This window comes from Anabrus simplex, chromosome 1, assembly GCF_040414725.1.
Source record: "Anabrus simplex isolate iqAnaSimp1 chromosome 1, ASM4041472v1, whole genome shotgun sequence".
NCBI classification, from domain to species: Eukaryota; Metazoa; Arthropoda; class Insecta; order Orthoptera; family Tettigoniidae; genus Anabrus; species Anabrus simplex.
The window spans coordinates 1,405,330,345-1,405,350,507 of NC_090265.1; the positions used below are offsets into that span (position 1 = coordinate 1,405,330,345).

General features: G+C 35.5%; 1 protein-coding gene across 7 annotated transcripts in view; it reads left to right on the top strand.

Annotated features, from left to right (window-relative positions):
• Nucleotides 1-20,163, top strand: part of LOC136858371 (zinc finger protein 594) — a 393,129-nt gene that overhangs the window by 56,653 nt on the left and 316,313 nt on the right. For 6 of the 7 annotated variants that reach the window (XM_067137863.2, XM_067137860.2, XM_067137864.2 and 3 more), the window contains one exon: nucleotides 2,629-3,516. In XM_067137863.2, coding sequence (XP_066993964.2) covers nucleotides 2,629-3,516 — 888 coding nt within the window. Of the gene's footprint in view, nucleotides 1-1,538; nucleotides 1,667-2,628; nucleotides 3,517-20,163 lie in introns of those variants that run through there. The other variant, XM_068225532.1, reaches the window with a different exon arrangement.

Sequence of the window (20,163 nt, forward strand, 5' to 3'; positions counted from 1 at the left end):
CATAAGATTCCATCAATGTACCGAATTTTAATTGTTTATTTACTACACTTTGACAGTTTACCAAGAGCAATCTCAGACCCCCTTCCTCCCTAAAACTTGACTGTTGCAATTGGGTAACTTGAAATTCCTTACTATCCTGAGTTTCTTTTTCTAGTTGACTGAGCCAGCTTGAAGTACAGCTGGCTCTTTCTACTAGTTTTCCTGGTCAGTATTATAACTCAAGGGAGTTGCCTGTTTTACAGTACATATCTTAAGATTAATAAAATCTAGAACAATATTTGCTATCTTTCGTTTACCTGAATTGTTTAGATGGAGGCCATGTTTTGTATAACAGTATCTCTCAAAACTGCTGCATTCAATAACCTGAGTATTCCGAAAATGTTTACAAATTTTAACAATATCTGTATTGACCTTGTCCACTTCAATGTTCACACACGAGTCTCTACTCAAATCATGCCTGTGGGGCACGTTCACTACAAAAACGTTAGTGTGGGTCAGCTTCCCTAGTGTATGTTTAAGTTTTGATCTTACATTCTTGGCGTCGTCGCGAGCTACGTCGTTCGTCCCACCGATGATAAGCACTGCATCGCCGCTCCCGAAGTTCCTAGTTGCTGCTTCTACGTTTTCCACAACACTGCTGATAGAAGCTCCTGGATATATTTCTCCGGTTGCTGCTATATTATCGTCGTTAATAACTCCCGCAATTCCCCTTCCTTGGCTATCACCAAACACAGCTACCTTCGCTGATTTAGGCCTAACTGGGTCTTGAATCTGAATTCTAGGCCTAAATTTTAAACTCGGCACGGCAACGGATCGCGATGATTTGGTTTCACGCGCGCGATCACTTTCTTCCAGGATTAGATTATTTAGGGCAGAAAACCTATTTCTAATGTTTATTTCCGGAAATTCAGTTGTAGATTTCTTCTTAGCCGGCCATCCACGAACTACTTGACACCACGTGCTCGAGTTTGTTACTTGTACCGGTATATCACTCGAAGAATGGTCAGTCCCAAATTCTAGCGATCGCAGTCTTTCTTTTAATTCTTGATTTTCAACTTTAAGAGTCTCATTGTCCTTTTTTAGAATGTTTATAATTTCTAATGCACTTTTATATTCCTCATCGACTGTTTTCGGTGCTTCGTCAACGCCGTCCCCAACAACAACATTCCGAACACACTGCTCACAAATCCAGTCAACATTTTCATTAGTTTTTACGTCTCTAGGGCAATTTCCGCACTTATAATGCCACCATCGATCACATGAATCACACAACATTCCATTTTTCACTAATTTTCGACATTTTCCGCACTTTTCGTCACATTTTACGGTTAATTTACTGGGAGAATAAAACACTACGTCGTCATTACCGGGCGCCATTTTGAAAAAAAAAAAAAAAGATTGATGTAAGGTTAGATTAAGTAAATTTTAAGACGTCAGACGATTTCAAACACTTTAGAAAGGAAAAAGGAAACATTGATTTGGGCTGATACATACATACATACATACATACATACATACAGTACACCAATGGTTACAAAACGAAGTCCAGGTTTCTTGGTACACTTGCAAACTTATCAAGAACTTCTTCATCACTAACTATAATGTCTCTGTGGATAGAGAGTAAAGCAAGCCCGTTAAGCCTACTTTCAGATGTGCTGTTCCTTAAGTAAGTCTTCAGTCTCCTTAGGCTAGAGAAAGTTCTTTCTACGGTTGCGATAGAAACAGGAAGAACGGCGAGTAATTTGAGAAGGGTATAAATGTTGGGGAAGAAAATCTTGTCACATTTTTCTAGAGAACTTACAGCCATTTTGGGAAGATTTGAAGGATTTTCCTGACTCCACTTTTCTTTCCACAACATAATCTCACTTTGCACAATCTCTTTATGTGACAGATTTCCTTCGTTGAAACTAAAAGTAGCCTCCAATGAACCGAAATCTGTTACGATACACAATTGTGGAAGGATGTTTTGTAAGGATGCAACTATTTCCTTGTGAGATTCAAAGCATTATTTTAGTGAGTTACAAAAATCGTCCAGGTATGTCACATAAACTGCTAACTGTTGGCTCGGAATCTCAACAAGGATCGAAAATTCCCATCATTTTGGTCCGGTTCTTCAAGGCTTATAGATTTTTTTGGGGGGGGGGGGCAGGCCCCCTGGGCCCCCCCTTATATACGCCCCTGTTTGAGGGACTTCAATCACAGAAGAAGAATTGTTTCTCTCTTCACGTAATTTATTTGTTTCCAATAGCGTAAACCATAATTTAAAAATACTGATGAAGATTCCTCAGTGTATGATTATTGTCAGTGTCATTGATTGTAAAACTGATGGGTTTGAATCCCACTGTCAACCATTTCTGAAAGTTTTGTATTATTTCCTCCTTGTCAGCTGCTCAAAAAAGTGTTTGAATACTATTCTTCCGTAGGCTAATCACATTCTCTCTCTTTAAAAAAAAAAATGTTTACCCAATTATGAAACCTATGGCAGTCCTAGACATTTAATAAAAATATGTATTCAGGGATTGGCATATCACTAATATTTCTTTTTTTTATTTGTCTATTTACATTTTTTTTGTATCATTTGTACTTTGCTAAACTAACTCTTATAATAGTTATTTTCTTTGATTTCAGTGTTTTGTATGCAGAAAGAAGTACGTATTCAAATCACAACTGAAATGTCATCTTTCAGTCTTCCATGGGATTCAGTATCCTGAACTCATATGCAAAATTTGCTTCATGGAATTTAATACTGCAATAGAACACAAAGCACACGAGCGGAAACATGACAGTACTTACCTATGTCAAATTTGTTCCGCAAAATTTCGATCTGAGTATTTTCTTCAAGAGCATATTGCAACCCATATTGCTCTGATGAAACCAAATGAGTGCAAAAAATGTGGAAGGAGATTTGGAAATAGCATTTCACTTGTGCTGCATATGAAGCGGCATAAAGAAGTCTTGTGTAATCTGTGTAATACAGCATTTTCAGATGAACTACTGTTGTTATTTCATGTGAAGAACTATAAGCGTGGTGAGAAGCAGAAATTTCTTAGGGGTGTGGAAATAATGGATAAGGAGGAATCTCAGCTGGAAGATGTACTGAATGCATATATTAAAATTAGTTCTTGTAGTAGTGAGAAAGAGAACCAGCAAATATCTGTGCCTCAAACTGTTCATGAGTGCATGGAAGATGTTCTATCTGCAGTTTCTCTGTTACAAAATAAGCGTGCTTCTCAGGAATCAGAAGCAAGTACTGGATTGTGTTGTAAATTGTGTGGTATAGAAGTAGATTGTGATCGAGACCTTTTTGATCATCGTCGTAAGGCTCATCTTCGTAGTCGTACATGTCCTTTTTGTGGAAAACGTAACCGCTCAGTTAGCCAGACTTGGCGCCACATGACTACTCACATCGGTAAGAAAAGTAAAATTAATCAGAATGGGATATTCAAGGATGGTGAAAATCAAGAACAAAATACAAATTCACTACACAATTGTTCTACAAGCAAGGAAAGGAAACGTGTGAGTAAAATGTAATGTGTTTTAAAGCTATTTTATTGCATTCAAACAGCTGGGAAAAAGAAATTACACAACTTCACATAATATTGGTGAGTTTTAGTAAGAATAATTAAATGCATGTATACATGTTCCAAAGTATAATATTTTTCAACATTAACCATACTTCATGTCAATATAATAATAACGATAATCAAGGTGGCAAACATCATTGTGTAATACATTATTTCACACTTGCTGCACCTATTGTAATTTTGTGAAACACTTTTTGGTCTGACAGAAAGATCCAGGCATTGACTTAACTTGTTTCTTTTTTTTTTTTTCAAAGGAGGATAATATCTGGGAATTATAATGGTCAAGGAAGTTGTCAGGGATGAGTCGTTAGTAGCATGTGGGCTGATTCTATCCTTCCAGAACATTGCATCACAACAGGCTAAACAATGTTGTGAACTTACCAGACACTGCTCAATGTTCCCTCCATAAATATGAAGGCAAACGAAAGCTGTAACTTTTGACCCCCAGCTAATATTCTGAGTATTACCTACATCCTTCATCTTAGTACACCAAATCCTTGTAATTGGTGTGGGGACAGGAGTGCTCATTGATTTTGAGGGCAGTGCCAGATAAGGGTCTTACTGGAATGGCCTCAGAGTAGAGTTAGACTAACAGGGTATTCCCTGAGAGGTTTCTGTGCTCTTCATTTCTATATATTTCTATCGTGACTACTTTACACATTTGTTTTTCTTACTTTAAAGCAAGCCTCACACATCTTTTTGTTTTTGTTCATCCTCCTGCCATTCATAAGCATCTGGGTCATGATGAAGTGATGTATGACTACTGGGAGAGTAATCACTAGCAACTCGACTCACCTTCAAGTGTTCTGGTTCTGTTTTTTTTTCTCCCCCTCAAAGTTGCAAATAACATTATAGTCCACTTCATTTGTGTGATTGTTAAAGTGTGAGGTATGGCTACTTTAGTTCCCTGTTGTTTTCAAGGATAATGATCAAAGCTTTTTGCCTGAGAATCTGTTCTTTGTAAGAAACACATTGAAAAAGTTTGACAGCTCCAAAGTTTAGGACATGTTTAATATATGGGATGGAAGTGACAAATACGGTTGAAAGCTCATGGAAGATAAAATATTAGGATGTATTGCTGTTAGTATTCAAAATAGCAAATTTCTGAACGCCTGTAAGAGAATTGTATTCCACAGGGATATCCTCTAATCAAGATCTTATCAAAGGCCTAGTATACTAAGGTGGTGACTGAAGTGGCATATCATAGACAAGATTTGACACAAATGCGTTTTGTTCTTCAGTTTGCTGATATTTTGGTAAAGAAAATTTTCATGTACTTACTGTTTATCCCTATCTGTCGTGTCAGCTGTAACTTGGTCCAAGTATATGTAACTTCTTTCTACATAAGGTCAGCAGATCAACTCTGTTTATGGATGTGTTTGTGATGACTAAACAGACCAATCTTGGCATAAAACATATGCTCACACAAATCACACTGAATGGATGCAAGAGGGCGGGGTTGTAACTGATGGAGCTTTCTTGTTTGTCGCTTGGCCTCTTGATGCCTGCGGCGTTCTCTTTCGAACAAGTTGACAGCAGTGGATGTAGTATTCCACCACAGTGAATGGTCCACAGCACATTCTTCCATGTCTGTATATTTATACCAGTTGTCTTCATGATGTGTTTCAGTTGGTCCTTAAAACACTTAAGAGGGGCTCCACGTGGTCTACTGCCGGAACAAAGTTCACCATAAAGAATTTGGCAGGGAAGCCTGGTATCACTCATCGGGTGAACATGGCTTAACCATCTCAGTTGATGAGCGACGATTATTGCTTCAGTGCTGTTTAGCTGCGCTATGTTGAGAATTGCCATGTTCGTCACATAGTTCTCCCACTTAATATTCAAGATGTATCTCATTTTGTGTTGGTTTAAGCGCTCAAGATTTTTGATATCACAGCAGTAGAGTGTCCAAGTTTCACAGCCATACAGTAGCATGGAAATGACAACAGCTTTTTATACCATGAGTTTGGTATGCAGTTTTAGATTGTTACTTGAAGACACTGCCCATTAACTGTCCAAATGATGCATGAGCAGCCCCAATTCTTTTGTCAACATCTTGTTTGCAGGTACACCGTTTAGACAAGATGCTACCAAGATTTGAAAAGTGATCATCCTGCTCCAGTGTTGTGTCTAAGGTGGAGATACTGAACTCAGGAGAGTCAAACCTGCGGCAGGTTGTGCAAGTATCTTTGTTTTGTTTTTTCTTGCATTAATGGCAAGACCAAAGCGATCACATGCAAAATCTTGCCAGATTGAATAGGCATCCATCAAAATGAAACTTAATCTCCATGCCTAAGTTGTATGCAGATAATTCATGCAGCATGGCAGCCATGTACAGTGCAAAGAGTGTAGGAGCTAGCACACAGCCTTGTTTCAATCCATGAGTGATTGGGAACGAATCTGATACTGAGTTACCATGAAGAACCTGTCCAGATATGCCATCATGAAGAGCTTGAACCAGTTCCACATAACGTTCAGGACATCCAAAATGTCTCAGTACTTTCCACATAGCAGATCTTGGTACTGAATCAGAGGCTTTTTCCAGATCATAGAAAACTAAATACAGAGGCTATTGTCGCTTTTCATTTTTCCTGGAGCTGTCCAGCACAGATAATCATATCTGTTGTGCCTCTGGAGGTTCGGAAACCACATTGAGACTCAGGCAAAATGCTCTCCGAGATAACTTGGAGCCGGTTTAATAGAATTCTTGCGAGAATTTTACCTACATTTGACAAAAACGATATACCACAGTAGTTCCCACGTACGCTACAATCGCCTTTCTTGAAGATAGTGATGATGGTAGCATTCTTCAAGTCATCAGGTACTTCTCAAGTTTCCCAAATCAAGAAGATGAGTGTGAAAAGTCTAGTCTTCAAGGTTATATCTCCATGTTGTATCAGTTCCAGAGGGATGTTATCAGGACCAGGAGCCTTTCTTGGTTTTAGTCGATTGAGTGCTTTGGTGAAGTCTCTGTATGTGGGTGGAACTGCCATCCGTGGTTGTTGGGGCTGCTGAGGGACATTACAAAGAAAGTCCTCGGTGACATTGGAGGCATGATTTATGCCTATATACCAGCACTAATGAGTGGTTAGTGTCAGTTGTCAGTGTAGGGAATGCATCACAAGCATTGAGTGTACATCTCTAAAGAGAATGCATCACAAGCATGAGTGTACATATCCAACAGTGCATGCTAATTGAATGAACAATAATAATAATGTTATTTGTTTTACGTCCCACTAACTACTTTTTAAGGTCTTCGGAGACGCCGAGGTGCCAGAATTTAGTCCCGCAGGAGTTCTTTTACGTGCCAGTAAATCTACCGACACGGGGCTGTCGTATTTGAGCACCTTCAAATACCACCGGACTGAGCCAGGATCGAACCTGCCAAGTTGGGGTTAGAAGGCCAGCGCCTTAACCGTCTGAGCCACTCAGCGCGGCAATTGAATGAACAGCATGTTCTTTAATACAAGGAATGTCCTATTCTTAGAGAAGAGGAAAAGGCTGAGAAGATATACCCTGCAGAAACTACCTTATTCAGAGACCAGTAGAATGTTAAAAAATCTGTGGCTACTCAAAAAAATCTCCTTTGCTGAACATGTCATCAAAGTGAGGAGAGGTTTATTCCAGTCTACATGCCCTTAGGACATTCAGACAACAGTTCAGTTAATGCAACCGGCAAGATACTCCAGGCAAAAACTGAGTGAGTTGGCCATGCGGTTAGGGTCGCGTAGCTATGAGCTTGAATTCAGGAGATGTTGGGTTCGAACCCCACCATCGGCAGTCCAGAAGATGGTATGCATGGTTTTCTATTTTCACACCAGACAAATGCTGGAGGTGTATCTTTATTAAGGCCATGGCTGCTACCTTCCCAATCCTAGTCCTTTCCCATTCTTGCGTTTTCTTTGATGTGTCAGTGCGTTGTTAAAACACTGGCAAAAAATTGTTCCAGGCAAATATCATTGATCCAAAGAAAGAGACTTCTGATGACCCTAGACAATTAACCCTCAGTACAGTGTTGCAGATATCAAGTGGTGAAATTAATTGTCAGTTGTGAAGTCTTCTGCTACCGGTACAGGAACAGGGAAAAAGACTTCTACAAGTAGTGTTGGGAAACAGCCATTCACATTGGAGGTCAAACCCTTTCAAAAAGACTGGGGAGCCATTGCCTAGCCTTCTTCAGAATAAAGCAACATTGATGGAAAAGACCAAGAAGCCCTGCAGTTACTGCTCATTCTCCTTTTGGAGAAGTTAGTTGTTACAAGTTACAAATCTCATCGTTGGGTCCATATTGAACAACATATACCTTTCTGAAAGAATGTTTCTTCAGGGTCCACCTTTTCAACACATTATATGCTTTTATTGATTTACATAAATAATGTTACATCATGCTTTGCCTATTTTGTAACATCTTCAGCCGCTTTCCTATATCTAAGATCAATCAATCAATCAATACTGATCTGCATTTAGGGCAGTCGCCCAGGTGGCAGATTCCCTATCTGTTGCTTTCCTAGCCTTTTCCTAAATGATTTCAAAGAAATTGGAAATTTATTGAACATCTCCCTTGGTAAGTTATTCCAATCCCTAACTCCCCTTCCTATAAATGAATATTTGCCCCAGTTTGTCCTCTTGAATTCCAACTTAATCTTCATATTGTGATCTTTCCTACTTTTATAAATGCCATTCAAACTTATTCGTCTACTAATGTCATTCCACGCCATCTCTCCGCTGACAGCTCGGAACATACCACTTATGGAAAATTCTAAATTCCCATGGAGGGAATTAGATATTTTTCACGAATAGAGCATGTCAAAAACATATCAGATGTAAGGCTTTTCAGGCGTTTGCTCGATTAACCAGCATTTCATCTTAGGTCTGACACTAGACTCGTCAGAGTGGGATGTGTCAGACCCTACCCACTGATGCTGGGTGTATGCAGGTGAGCTTATCAGAAGCCTTATATGAGGCACAGTCTGATAACTGCATACGGAAGATAAATCTCCACAATGGAATTATTGGCCGCCTAGCAATTCCGAAGGGAAAATTCTAAATTCCCATGGAGGGAATTGGATATTTTTCACCAATAGAGCCTGTCAAAAACATATCAGATGTAAAGCTTTTCAGGCGTTTGCTCTATTAACCAGCGTTTCGTCTTAGGTCTGACACTAGACTTGTCAGAGTGGGATGTGTCAGACCGTACCCACTGACACTGGGTGTATGCAGTCTGGGGAGACTCTGCCTCATATAAGGCTTCTGACCAGACTGCATACACCCAGTGTCAGTGGGTAGGGTCTGACACATCCCACTCTGACAAGTCTAGTGTCAGACCTAAGACGAAACGCTGGTTAATAGAGCAAACGCCTGAAAAGCCTTACATCTGATATGTTTTTGACATGCTCTATTAGTGAAAAATATCCAATTCCCTCCATGGGAATTTAGACTTTTCCATTCGGAATTGCTAGGCGGCCAATAATTCCATTGTGGAGATTTATCTCCTGTATGCAGTTATCAGACTGTGCCTCATATAAGGCTTCTGATAAGCTCACCTGCATACACACAGCGTCAGTGGGTAGGGTCTGACACATCCCACTCTGACGAGTCTAGTGTCAGACCTAAGACGAAATGCTGGTTAATAGAGCAAACGCCTGAAAAGCCTTACATCTGATATACATACCACTTGGCGAGCAGTTCTTCTTCTTTCTCTCAATTCTTCCCAACCCAAACATTGCAACATTTTTGTAACGCTACTCTTTTGTTGGAAATCACCCAGAACAAATCGAGCTGCTTTTCTTTGGATTTTTCCAGTTCTTGATTCAGGTAATCCTGGTGAGGGTCCCATACACTGGAACCATACTCTAGTTGGGGTCTTACCAGAGACTTATATGCCCTCTCCTTTACATCCTTACTACAACCCCTAAACACCCTCATAACCATGTGCAGAGATCTGTACCCTTTATTTACAATCCCATTTATGTGATTACCCCAATGAAGATCTTTCCTTATATTAACACCTAGATACTTACAATGATCCCCAAAAGGAACTTTCACCCCATCAACGCAGTAATTAAAACTGAGAGGATTTTTTCCTATTTGTGAAACTCACAACCTGACTTTTAACCATGTTTATCAACATACCATTGCCTGCTGTCCATCTCACAACATTTTCGAGGTCACGTTGCAGTTGCTCACAATCTTGTAACTTATTTATCACTCTATAGAGAATAACATTATCCGCAAAAAGCCTTACCTCCGATTCCACTCCTTTACTCATATCATTTATATATATATAAGAAAACATAAAGGTCCGATAATACTGCCTTGAGGAATTCCCCTCTTAATTATTACAGGGTCAGATAAAGCTTCACCTACTCTAATTCTCTGGGATCCATTTTCTAGAAATATAGCAACCCATTCAGTCACTCTTTTGTCTAGTCCATTTGCACTCATTTTTGCCAGTAGTCTCCCATGATCCACCCTATCAAATGCTTTAGACAGGTCAATCGCGATACAATCCATTTGACCTCCAGAATCCAAGATATCTGCTATATCTTGCTGGAATCCTACAAGTTGAGCTTCAGTGGAATAATCTTTCCTAAAACTGAATTGCCTTCTATCGAACCAGTTATTAATTTCGCAAACATGTCTTAATATAATCAGAAAATTCCTTCCCAAAGCTTACATACAATGCATGCCAAACTGACTGGCCTGTAATTTTCAGCTTTACGTTTATGACCCTTTCCTTTATACACAGGGGCTACTATAGCAACTCTCCATTCATCTGGTATAGCTCCTCCGACCAAACAATAATCAGATAAGTACTTCAGATATGGTACTATATCCCAATCCATTGTCTTTAGTATATCCCCAGAAATCTGATCAATTCCAGCCGATTTTCTACTTTTCAACTTTTGTATCTTATTGTAAATGTCATTGTTATCATATGTAAATTTTATTACTTCTTTGGCCTTAGTCTCCTCCTGTATCTCGACTTATCCTTGTAACCAACAATCTTTACATACTACTGACTGAATACTTCTGCCTTTTGAAGATCCTCACATACACACTCCCCTTGTTCATTAATTGAGGCGCGCGGCTGTGAGCTTGCATCCGGGAGATAGTAGGTTCGAATCCCATTATCGGCAGCCCTGAAGATGGTTTTCCGTGGTTTCCCATTTTCACACCAGGTAAATGCTGGGGCTGTACCTTAATTAAGGCCACGGCCGCTTCCTTCCAACTCCTAGGCCTTTCCTATCCCATCGTCGCCATAAGACCTATCCGTGTCGGTGCGACGTAAAGCCCCTAGCAAAAAAAAATGTTCATTAATTATTCCTGGAATGTCCTTCTTGGAACCTGTTTCTGCCTTAAAATACCTATACATACCCTTCCATTTTTCACTAAAATTTGTATGACTGCCAATTATGCTTGCTATCATGTTATCCTTAGCTGCCTTCTTTGCTAGATTCAATTTTCTAGTAAGTTCCTTCAATTTCTCCTTACTTCCACAGCCATTTCTAACTCTATTTCTTTCCAGTCTGCACCTCCTGCTTAGTCTCTTTATTTCTCTGTTATAATAAGGTGGGTCTTTACCATTCCTTACCACCCTTAAAGGTACAAACCTGTTTTCGCAATCATCAACAATTTCTTTAAACCCATCCCAGAGTCTGTTTACATTTTTATTTACTGTTTTCCACCGATCATAGTTACTTTTTAGAAACTGCCTCATGCCTGCTTTATCAGCCATATGGTACTGCCTAACAGTCCTACTTTTAAGACCTTCCTTTCTATCACATTTATTTTTAACTACCACAAAAACAGCTTCATGATCATTAATGCCATCTATTACTTCAGTTTCCCTATAGAGGTCATCTGGTTTTATGAGCATGACATCCAGGATATTTTTCCCTCTGGTTGGTTTCATCACTTTCTGAATCAGCTGTCCTTCCTATATTAACTTATTTGCCATTTGTTGGTCATGCTTCCTGTCGTTCGCATTTCTTTCCCAATTGTTATCTGGCAAATTCAGATCTCCCGCTACAATCACATTTCTTTCCATGTCGTTTCCCACATAGCTGACTATCCTATCAAATAATTCCAAACCCGCATCAGTGCTACCCTTTCCCGATCTGTACACTCCAAATATATCAAGTTGCCTATTATCTTTAGAAATGAGCCTTACACCTAGAATTTAATGTGTCTCATCTTTAACTTTTTTGTAGCTTACAAATTCTTCTTTCACCAGAATGAACACTATCTCTCCCACCATTCCTATACTATCTCTACGATACGCACTCCAGTGCCGTGAGAAAATTTCTGCATCCATTATATCATTTCTCAGCCATGATTCAACTCCTATTACAATATCTGGTAAATATATATCTATTAAATTACTTAATTCTATTCCTTTCTTTACAATACTTCTACAGTTCAACACTAACAATTTTATGTCATCCCTACTTGATTTCCAGTTCCCTGTTCCCTTATCACCGCTCCCTAGGCCATCCCGTTTCCCTGATTGTACCTCCCTATTACCCTTCCAAACAAATTTCCTAACTTATACGTACCACTGCGGTTTAAATGAAGGCCATCTGAGCGCAGATCCGTATCTCCTACCCACCCATTAGGATCTAGAAATTTCACTCCCAGTTTCCCACATACCCACTCCATAGTCTCATTTAAATCCCCAATCACCCTCCAGTCAGTATCCATCCTACACAGTATTCCACTAATAACAATCTCCGCTTTCTTAAACTTCACCCGTGCTGCATTTACCAGATCCCAAAATTGTTTACTAGGATTCTAGGCTTTATTTACTATATAAATACTTAAAATGGTTTGACTAGCATGAGTTGTACATCTTTAAACATCTTTAAGATGATTGTCACACTTTGAAAAGTTCAAATTATTTACTAGTTCAATCCTTTGTTTTGTTTACTGAAAGATATTACTTATAAGGTCGTTGCAATGGCATGAATTGCTCAGTCTGTAATGTCCACCATGTTGTGCAACCTATAGAAACTTCATTAACTTGATTGTCACTTTTTAATAATGTTTGTTTGGGGTAAAATTTTAACTGTAGTTTTATGAGATGCTGTTGATGTGGTCAGTTTTCTGACTTTTTTCCTCGTTACCTTATGATGATTAAAAGTGAGTAAAATAGGGCTGCCTGCTGTTGTGTAGGTTGGAAGAGGTGGCTTCTTAAGATTGTTCTTTCTGTTGTGGTTGGACCTTATTGCTTTTTAAAGGGTTAAACTGGAAAGGGTTGCTTCTCTTGCAACTGGCTTACTCCTGTGATGCTTCCTGTCTGACTGCCAGTGACAATTAAGTTAACGATGTTTTTATAGGTTGCACAACATGTTGGACATTATAGACTGAGCAATTCATGCCAGCCCAACATCCTTATAAGGAACATATTTTACTTAACAAAAACAACTAAGGTTAGGTTGAAGGAAGAATCCCACCTTCCAATACTTGTTTGTTCTTTACTGCTAGTCTGTGTAATTATAAAACATATTCCAGCATAAAATCTAATTACATTATTTTAAAAAGTACATGTTTCGTTCCTAATGTGGAACGTGTTCAGCAAAAAAAAAAAAAAACATTGGCATTAATTAAATAAAAACACTTACAATGAACCATCATCATCTTGAAATAAAATGTTCCTTCATGTTTATTTATTTATTTATTTATTTATTTATTTATTTATTTATTTATTTATTTATTTATTTATTTATTTATTTATTTATTTATTTATTTATTTATTTATTTATTTATTTATTTATTTATTTATTTATTTATTTATTTATTTATTTATTTATTTATTTATTTATTTATTTATTTATTTATTTATTTATTTATTTATTTATTTATTTATTTATTTATTTATTTATTTATTTATTTATTTATTTATTTATTTATTTATTTATTTATTTATTTATTTATTTATTTATTTATTTATTTATTTATTTATTTATTTATTTATTTATTTATTTATTTATTTATTTATTTATTTATTTATTTATTTATTTATTTATTTATTTATTTATTTATTTATTTATTTATTTATTTATTTATTTATTTATTTATTTATTTATTTATTTATTTATTTATTTATTTATTTATTTATTTATTTATTTATTTATTTATTTATTTATTTATTTATTTATTTATTTATTTATTTATTTATTTATTTATTTATTTATTTATTTATTTATTTATTTATTTATTTATTTATTTATTTATTTATTTATTTATTTATTTATTTATTTATTTATTTATTTATTTATTTATTTATTTATTTATTTATTTATTTATTTATTTATTTATTTATTTATTTATTTATTTATTTATTTATTTATTTATTTATTTATTTATTTATTTATTTATTTATTTATTTATTTATTTATTTATTTATTTATTTATTTATTTATTTATTTATTTATTTATTTATTTATTTATTTATTTATTTATTTATTTATTTATTTATTTATTTATTTATTTATTTATTTATTTATTTATTTATTTATTTATTTATTTATTTATTTATTTATTTATTTATTTATTTATTTATTTATTTATTTATTTATTTATTTATTTATTTATTTATTTATTTATTTATTTATTTATTTATTTATTTATTTATTTATTTATTTATTTATTTATTTATTTATTTATTTATTTATTTATTTATTTATTTATTTATTTATTTATTTATTTATTTATTTATTTATTTATTTATTTATTTATTTATTTATTTATTTATTTATTTATTTATTTATTTATTTATTTATTTATTTATTTATTTATTTATTTATTTATTTATTTATTTATTTATTTATTTATTTATTTATTTATTTATTTATTTATTTATTTATTTATTTATTTATTTATTTATTTATTTATTTATTTATTTATTTATTTATTTATTTATTTATTTATTTATTTATTTATTTATTTATTTATTTATTTATTTATTTATTTATTTATTTATTTATTTATTTATTTATTTATTTATTTATTTATTTATTTATTTATTTATTTATTTATTTATTTATTTATTTATTTATTTATTTATTTATTTATTTATTTATTTATTTATTTATTTATTTATTTATTTATTTATTTATTTATTTATTTATTTATTTATTTATTTATTTATTTATTTATTTATTTATTTATTTATTTATTTATTTATTTATTTATTTATTTATTTATTTATTTATTTATTTATTTATTTATTTATTTATTTATTTATTTATTTATTTATTTATTTATTTATTTATTTATTTATTTATTTATTTATTTATTTATAACTACTAAATCTTACATCTGCTCTAATCTGCTTGTCATATTCATATCTTGGTCTACCCATAACGTTCTTAATGCCTACACTTCCCTCAAGAATCAACTGAACAAGTCCTGGGTGTCTTAAGATTTATTCAGTATCTGTGCAACACCACATTTCAAAAGCTTCTTTCTCTTTCTTTCTGAGCTAGTTATTGTCCATGTTTCACTTCTATACACTGCCACACTTCAGACGGAAGTCTTCAGAAATATCTAATTCCTATACCAATATTCAAAGTGAGCAAATTTCTTTTCATAGGAAAGGCCTTCCTTGCTTGTGCTAGTCTGAATTTTATGTCCTCCTTACTTCTGGCATCATTAGATATTTTACTACCCATGTAAAAATATTCATCTACTCCCTTTAAGACTTAATTTCTGCCAGGTTAAGTGGCTCAGACGGTTGAGGCACTGTCCTTCGGACCCCAACTTGACAGGTTTGATACTGGCTCAGTCTGGTGGTATTTGAAGGTGCTCAAATATGTCAGCCTCGTGTTGATAGATTTACTGGCACGTAAAAAAACTCCTGCGGTACTAAATTCCTATACCTTGGTGTCTCCGAAAACCATGAAAATAGTTAGTGGGAGATAAAAGCCAATAACATTATTATTATTATTATTATTATTATTATTATTATTATTATTATTATTATTATTATTATTATTACCGTGGTTGTTGGATCAGCAGAGGTGAAAAAAGGTGCCGGGGTGAATGGGTCTAACTACCAAATCAAGGTTAATTTTAAAACTGTAACATGGTTATATTTTCTTTCCTTTTTTAGAATTTCAAACTTAACAATCTTTCACTAAGTGAACACAATGATATATCAGGTACAATGACAAACTAGAAACAAGACAAAAAGATCCCAATCTTAGTGATTTTTACACTCTTGGGCTACGCGCCCCTAGTTTTACAATTTTGAGCTCTTAGCTCAATTTTACCAAAGCACTAATTTTAAAGCAAGGGCAGAAATCCCCTAATGCCTGGAGCACATGCTTCCCAAAATGTCAATGTCAAGCCTCCCAGAAGCACCTTTACAACACTTGAAAAGAGCTGACACGCTCTAAGTCTTTCAAGCCTCTTGAAGGCAATACCAGACTTTACAATTAATTGCCATCGAGGCACAACTTACAAAAATGACACAAGGGGTTATCTTGTACCCAACATACTGGGCCTTAGCAGAAAAAGAACAGGTTAAGTAAATGGCCTGAAATACCAAAATGAATGGAGGCGTGTACTTGCACTCCTAAATAATCATTCTAAAACCTAAAAGGCACTAGGCCGATGAAACAGGGGCAATTCCCAAACTATGGAGGTGACTCGTATAAGAATAATTTAAGACATTACAGAAAGGAAGAAAACCAGTTACGAAACGTAGTCACCTCAAACCAATATGAAGGTGAGCTCGAGAGGGTACAGCGCTCTCTGTCCCCGATTTAAGTTAAAGATTTTATGAAGTTTCACATAAGCCGGCCAAAATTACATATTTAGAAAAGTAGGTTACATGGAAAAGTTTCGGACCTATCCCTCAGGTTAAACTGCGGAGCTAGCAAAAGGTGAAGATGTTAAATGGCCATACCTTGTCGAAGTACTGCTGCCTGATGAAAGAGGCACCTCCCGCCTCCTGCTTCACATACACACACTTAGTTAGATGTTGATCAAGTGGCCAAGAGACGTGAAAATCCGCAGTTCATAAACCCTTGAGTAAGTTTTGAGACCTTTCCTGAATAATCAAGACACACCCACGGCGTTTTATTGGTTAACATCAAAAGTTACACTCAAAATCGAAGAAGAAATACGTGATAGGCTGAAAATTAATTACAGAAATTAGGGATTGGCTGAATTATAAACTGGTGGAAAAGATAAAACTTATGAATACAAATTTTCTTCAAGAAAGGTTCTTTCACTTCGCACCGGGATGCATGATCATAGTTTGTGTAGTGACATCTATGAGAGAATGTCCACATTTCTTGATCAATGGAAAACAAAACAAGTTGAAATTCACACAGTACTGGCAACTTCATAATCACAAAATTACGGTAGTGACATCTTCTGAGGAAAAGTTTAAGTAGGTCTAGTTCCAAGTTCAGTGTTTCTCCTGTAGAGGAGTTCTAATTGGCGCAAGATTTAAATGTGCGGCATAGAGGTGTACCTCCCGGTACAATTATTATTAACATCATCATCATCTTCATTGTTATTATTATTATTATTATTATTATTATTATTATTATTATTATTATTATTATTATTATTTAATTTCCTAGGTTACTGTAGTCACGTCCTAGTTCGTGAACTATGGGCAACAGTTGAGTGGCCTAGTAAGTGGTCCTGAGAGTCGGGATACCAGTTACTACGGAATGGGAGTGGGCATCTCGGACATATTCTGAGTCATGGCCCTCCTTGTGCTCAGGCGGCTAGGACTATACAATCAACCAGTGGTCCATAACCTGTTAGAGGAGAGATCCTCACTTGGACTATGTGTAAGTAGGGTAGCATCCTGCTTCACGAATTTACCGAGCTCAGAACATTTTAAGCAAGCCTCGGACGTATGGGAGTAACGGAGACCCACTCCTATTTGACAGGCTAGGGACTCATTGGAAACAAGTTGGCGATCAAATGGAATTCGATGGGGAGCTATCAATATTAATGGGGCTTATGGAAGAAAGAAAGTAGAACTGGCTGAGTCAGCAAAGAGGATGCATCTGGATGTGCTAGAAGTAAGTGATATTCGGGTAAGGCGAGATAACGAGGAAGAGAGAGGAGATTATAAAGTGTACTTGACAGGTGTTAGAAAGGGAAGGGCAGAGTATGGGGTAGGGCTGTTTATTAGGAATACCATTGCACACAACATAATTTCTGTTAGGCACTTAAATGAGCAAATAATGTGGGTAGATTTGGCAGTTGGAGGAATTAGGATGAGAATTGTCTCAGTGTATTCACCATGTGAGGGTGCAGATGAGGATGAAGTTGACAAGTTTTATGAAACATTGAGTGACACCGTGGTCAGGGACAACAACAAGGATAGAATAGTGTTAATGGGTGATTTCCATGCGAGAGTTGGAAATAGAACTGAACGATACGAAAGGGTGATTGGTAAATGTGGGAAAGGTATGGATGCTAATAGGAATGGGAAGAGTTTGCTGGACTTCTGTGCTAGTATGGGTTTAGCAGTTATGAATACATTCTTCAAGCATAAAGCTATCCACCACTACACATGGGAGGCTAGGGTACCAGATTCTATAGACTACATCTTAACCGACTTTGAATTCAGGAAATCTGTTAGGAACGTACGAGTTTTCCTGGGATTTTTCAATGATACAGACCACTATCTGATCTGTAGTGAATCAAGTATCTCTAGACGTAGGATAGAGAAAGTGAAATCTGTCTGCAAACGGATAAGGGTAGAAAATCTCCAGGACAAGGAAATTAGACAGAAGTACACGGATATGATTAGTGAGAAGTTTCGAACAGTAGACAGTAAGCAGGTTCAGGATATAGAAAGAGAATGGGTGGCATACAGGGATGCTGTATTAGAAACATTAGAAACAGCAAGGGAATGCCTAGGAACAACTGTGTGTAAAGATGGGAAAAGGCGAACATCTTGGTGGAATGATGAAGTGACAGCAGCTTGTAAAAGTAAAAATAAGGCTTATCAGAAATGGCTCCAAACAAGGGCCGAGGCAGACAGGGATTTGTACGTAGATGAAAGAAACACAGCGAAACAAATAGTTGTTGAATCCAAAAAGAAGTCTTGGGAAGATTTTGGTAATAACCTGAAAAGGCTAGGTCAAGCAGCAGGGAAACCTTTCTGGACAGTAATAAACAATCTTAGGAAGGGAGGGAAAAAGGAAATGAACAGTGTTTTGAGTGATTCAGGTGAATTTAAAGATAAAAATTTCATTGTTCCGTATTGAAATTATTAACATTAAAAATTAAATAATTGAAGTTCAACCAATTCAATACATAAAAGAAAGAAATGTAGTAATTACATTCTTATTTAAATGGGACCGGTTTCGACCCTAGTCCAGGTCATCGTCAGCCGTAAAAACAAGTAGGCGAAATCACACAATGTTTATGAATATTGGAGAAATGGGTCAGTTTCACACTCTGTCAGGCACAAAGTCACAACACTATCAAATAATATATGAAGATTATAAATAACTTGAAGTTGCAGACGAATAGATTTGTAGAAGCAAACCGCCAGTTCCCGGTGATCAGCGCGGCACATTCAAGGTCATGCGCTGCGGTCTCGAACGCCAAAGTAGAGTGGAGAATGTCGTGAAGGTCCAATATTTGTCTTGGTTGCGGGAAGTTAAGTACGTATATAAAAAATATACGACGCAAATCAGTATAATTGAATGAGTACTCGTGCTCCTGCTAAGTTCTTGGAAAACAGTTGACTTGAAAAAACAATTGTAAAGAGAAAAAAATGTAGTAAAAAGCGCAATATCGGAAAACAAATGAAAACTTATATGCACAGTGCGCTATTTTTTAAATTGAAAAATTTTTTAGGACATGATTGAAGTAGTCGAAGTTGGCGCAAGACAAGAGTTAAAATTTGAAAGAGGAGAACCGAAATGAAGGTCGATTGTTTTTTTTTTTTTTTTTTAATAAATAGAGAAGGTAGAATAAATTAACAGAGGAAGAGTGATAGTGAAAAAAGAGAAAAAATAAAAGAGATCGAAGTTAGATGGTATTGAGGAAGGATAAGATAGGGAAATGAAGGAGGGGTAATTTAGGGTGGGTTATTGGAGGTAGAAAATGTGGGTGGGAACTTCTATTTTCCATGCCTTACAAAGTTCCCACCCACATTTTCTACCTCCAATAACCTACCCTAAATTACCCCTCCTTCATTTCCCTATCTTATCCTTCCTCAATACCATCTAACTTCAATCTCTTTTATTTTTTCTCTTTTTTCACTATCACTCTTCCTCTGTTAATTTATTCTACCTTTTCTATTTATTAAAAAAAAAAAACAATCGACCTTCATTTCGGTTCTCCTCTTTCCAATTTTAACTCTTGTCTTGCGCCAACTTCGACTACTTCAATCATGTCCTAAAAAATTTTTCAATTTAAAAAATAGCGCACTGTGCATATAAGTTTTCATTTGTTTTCCTATATTGTGCTTTTTACTACATTTTTTCCTCTTTACAATTGTTTTTTCAAGTCAACTGTTTTCCAAGAACTTAGCAGGAGCACGAGTACTCATTCAATTATACTGATTTGCGTCGTATATTTTTTATAT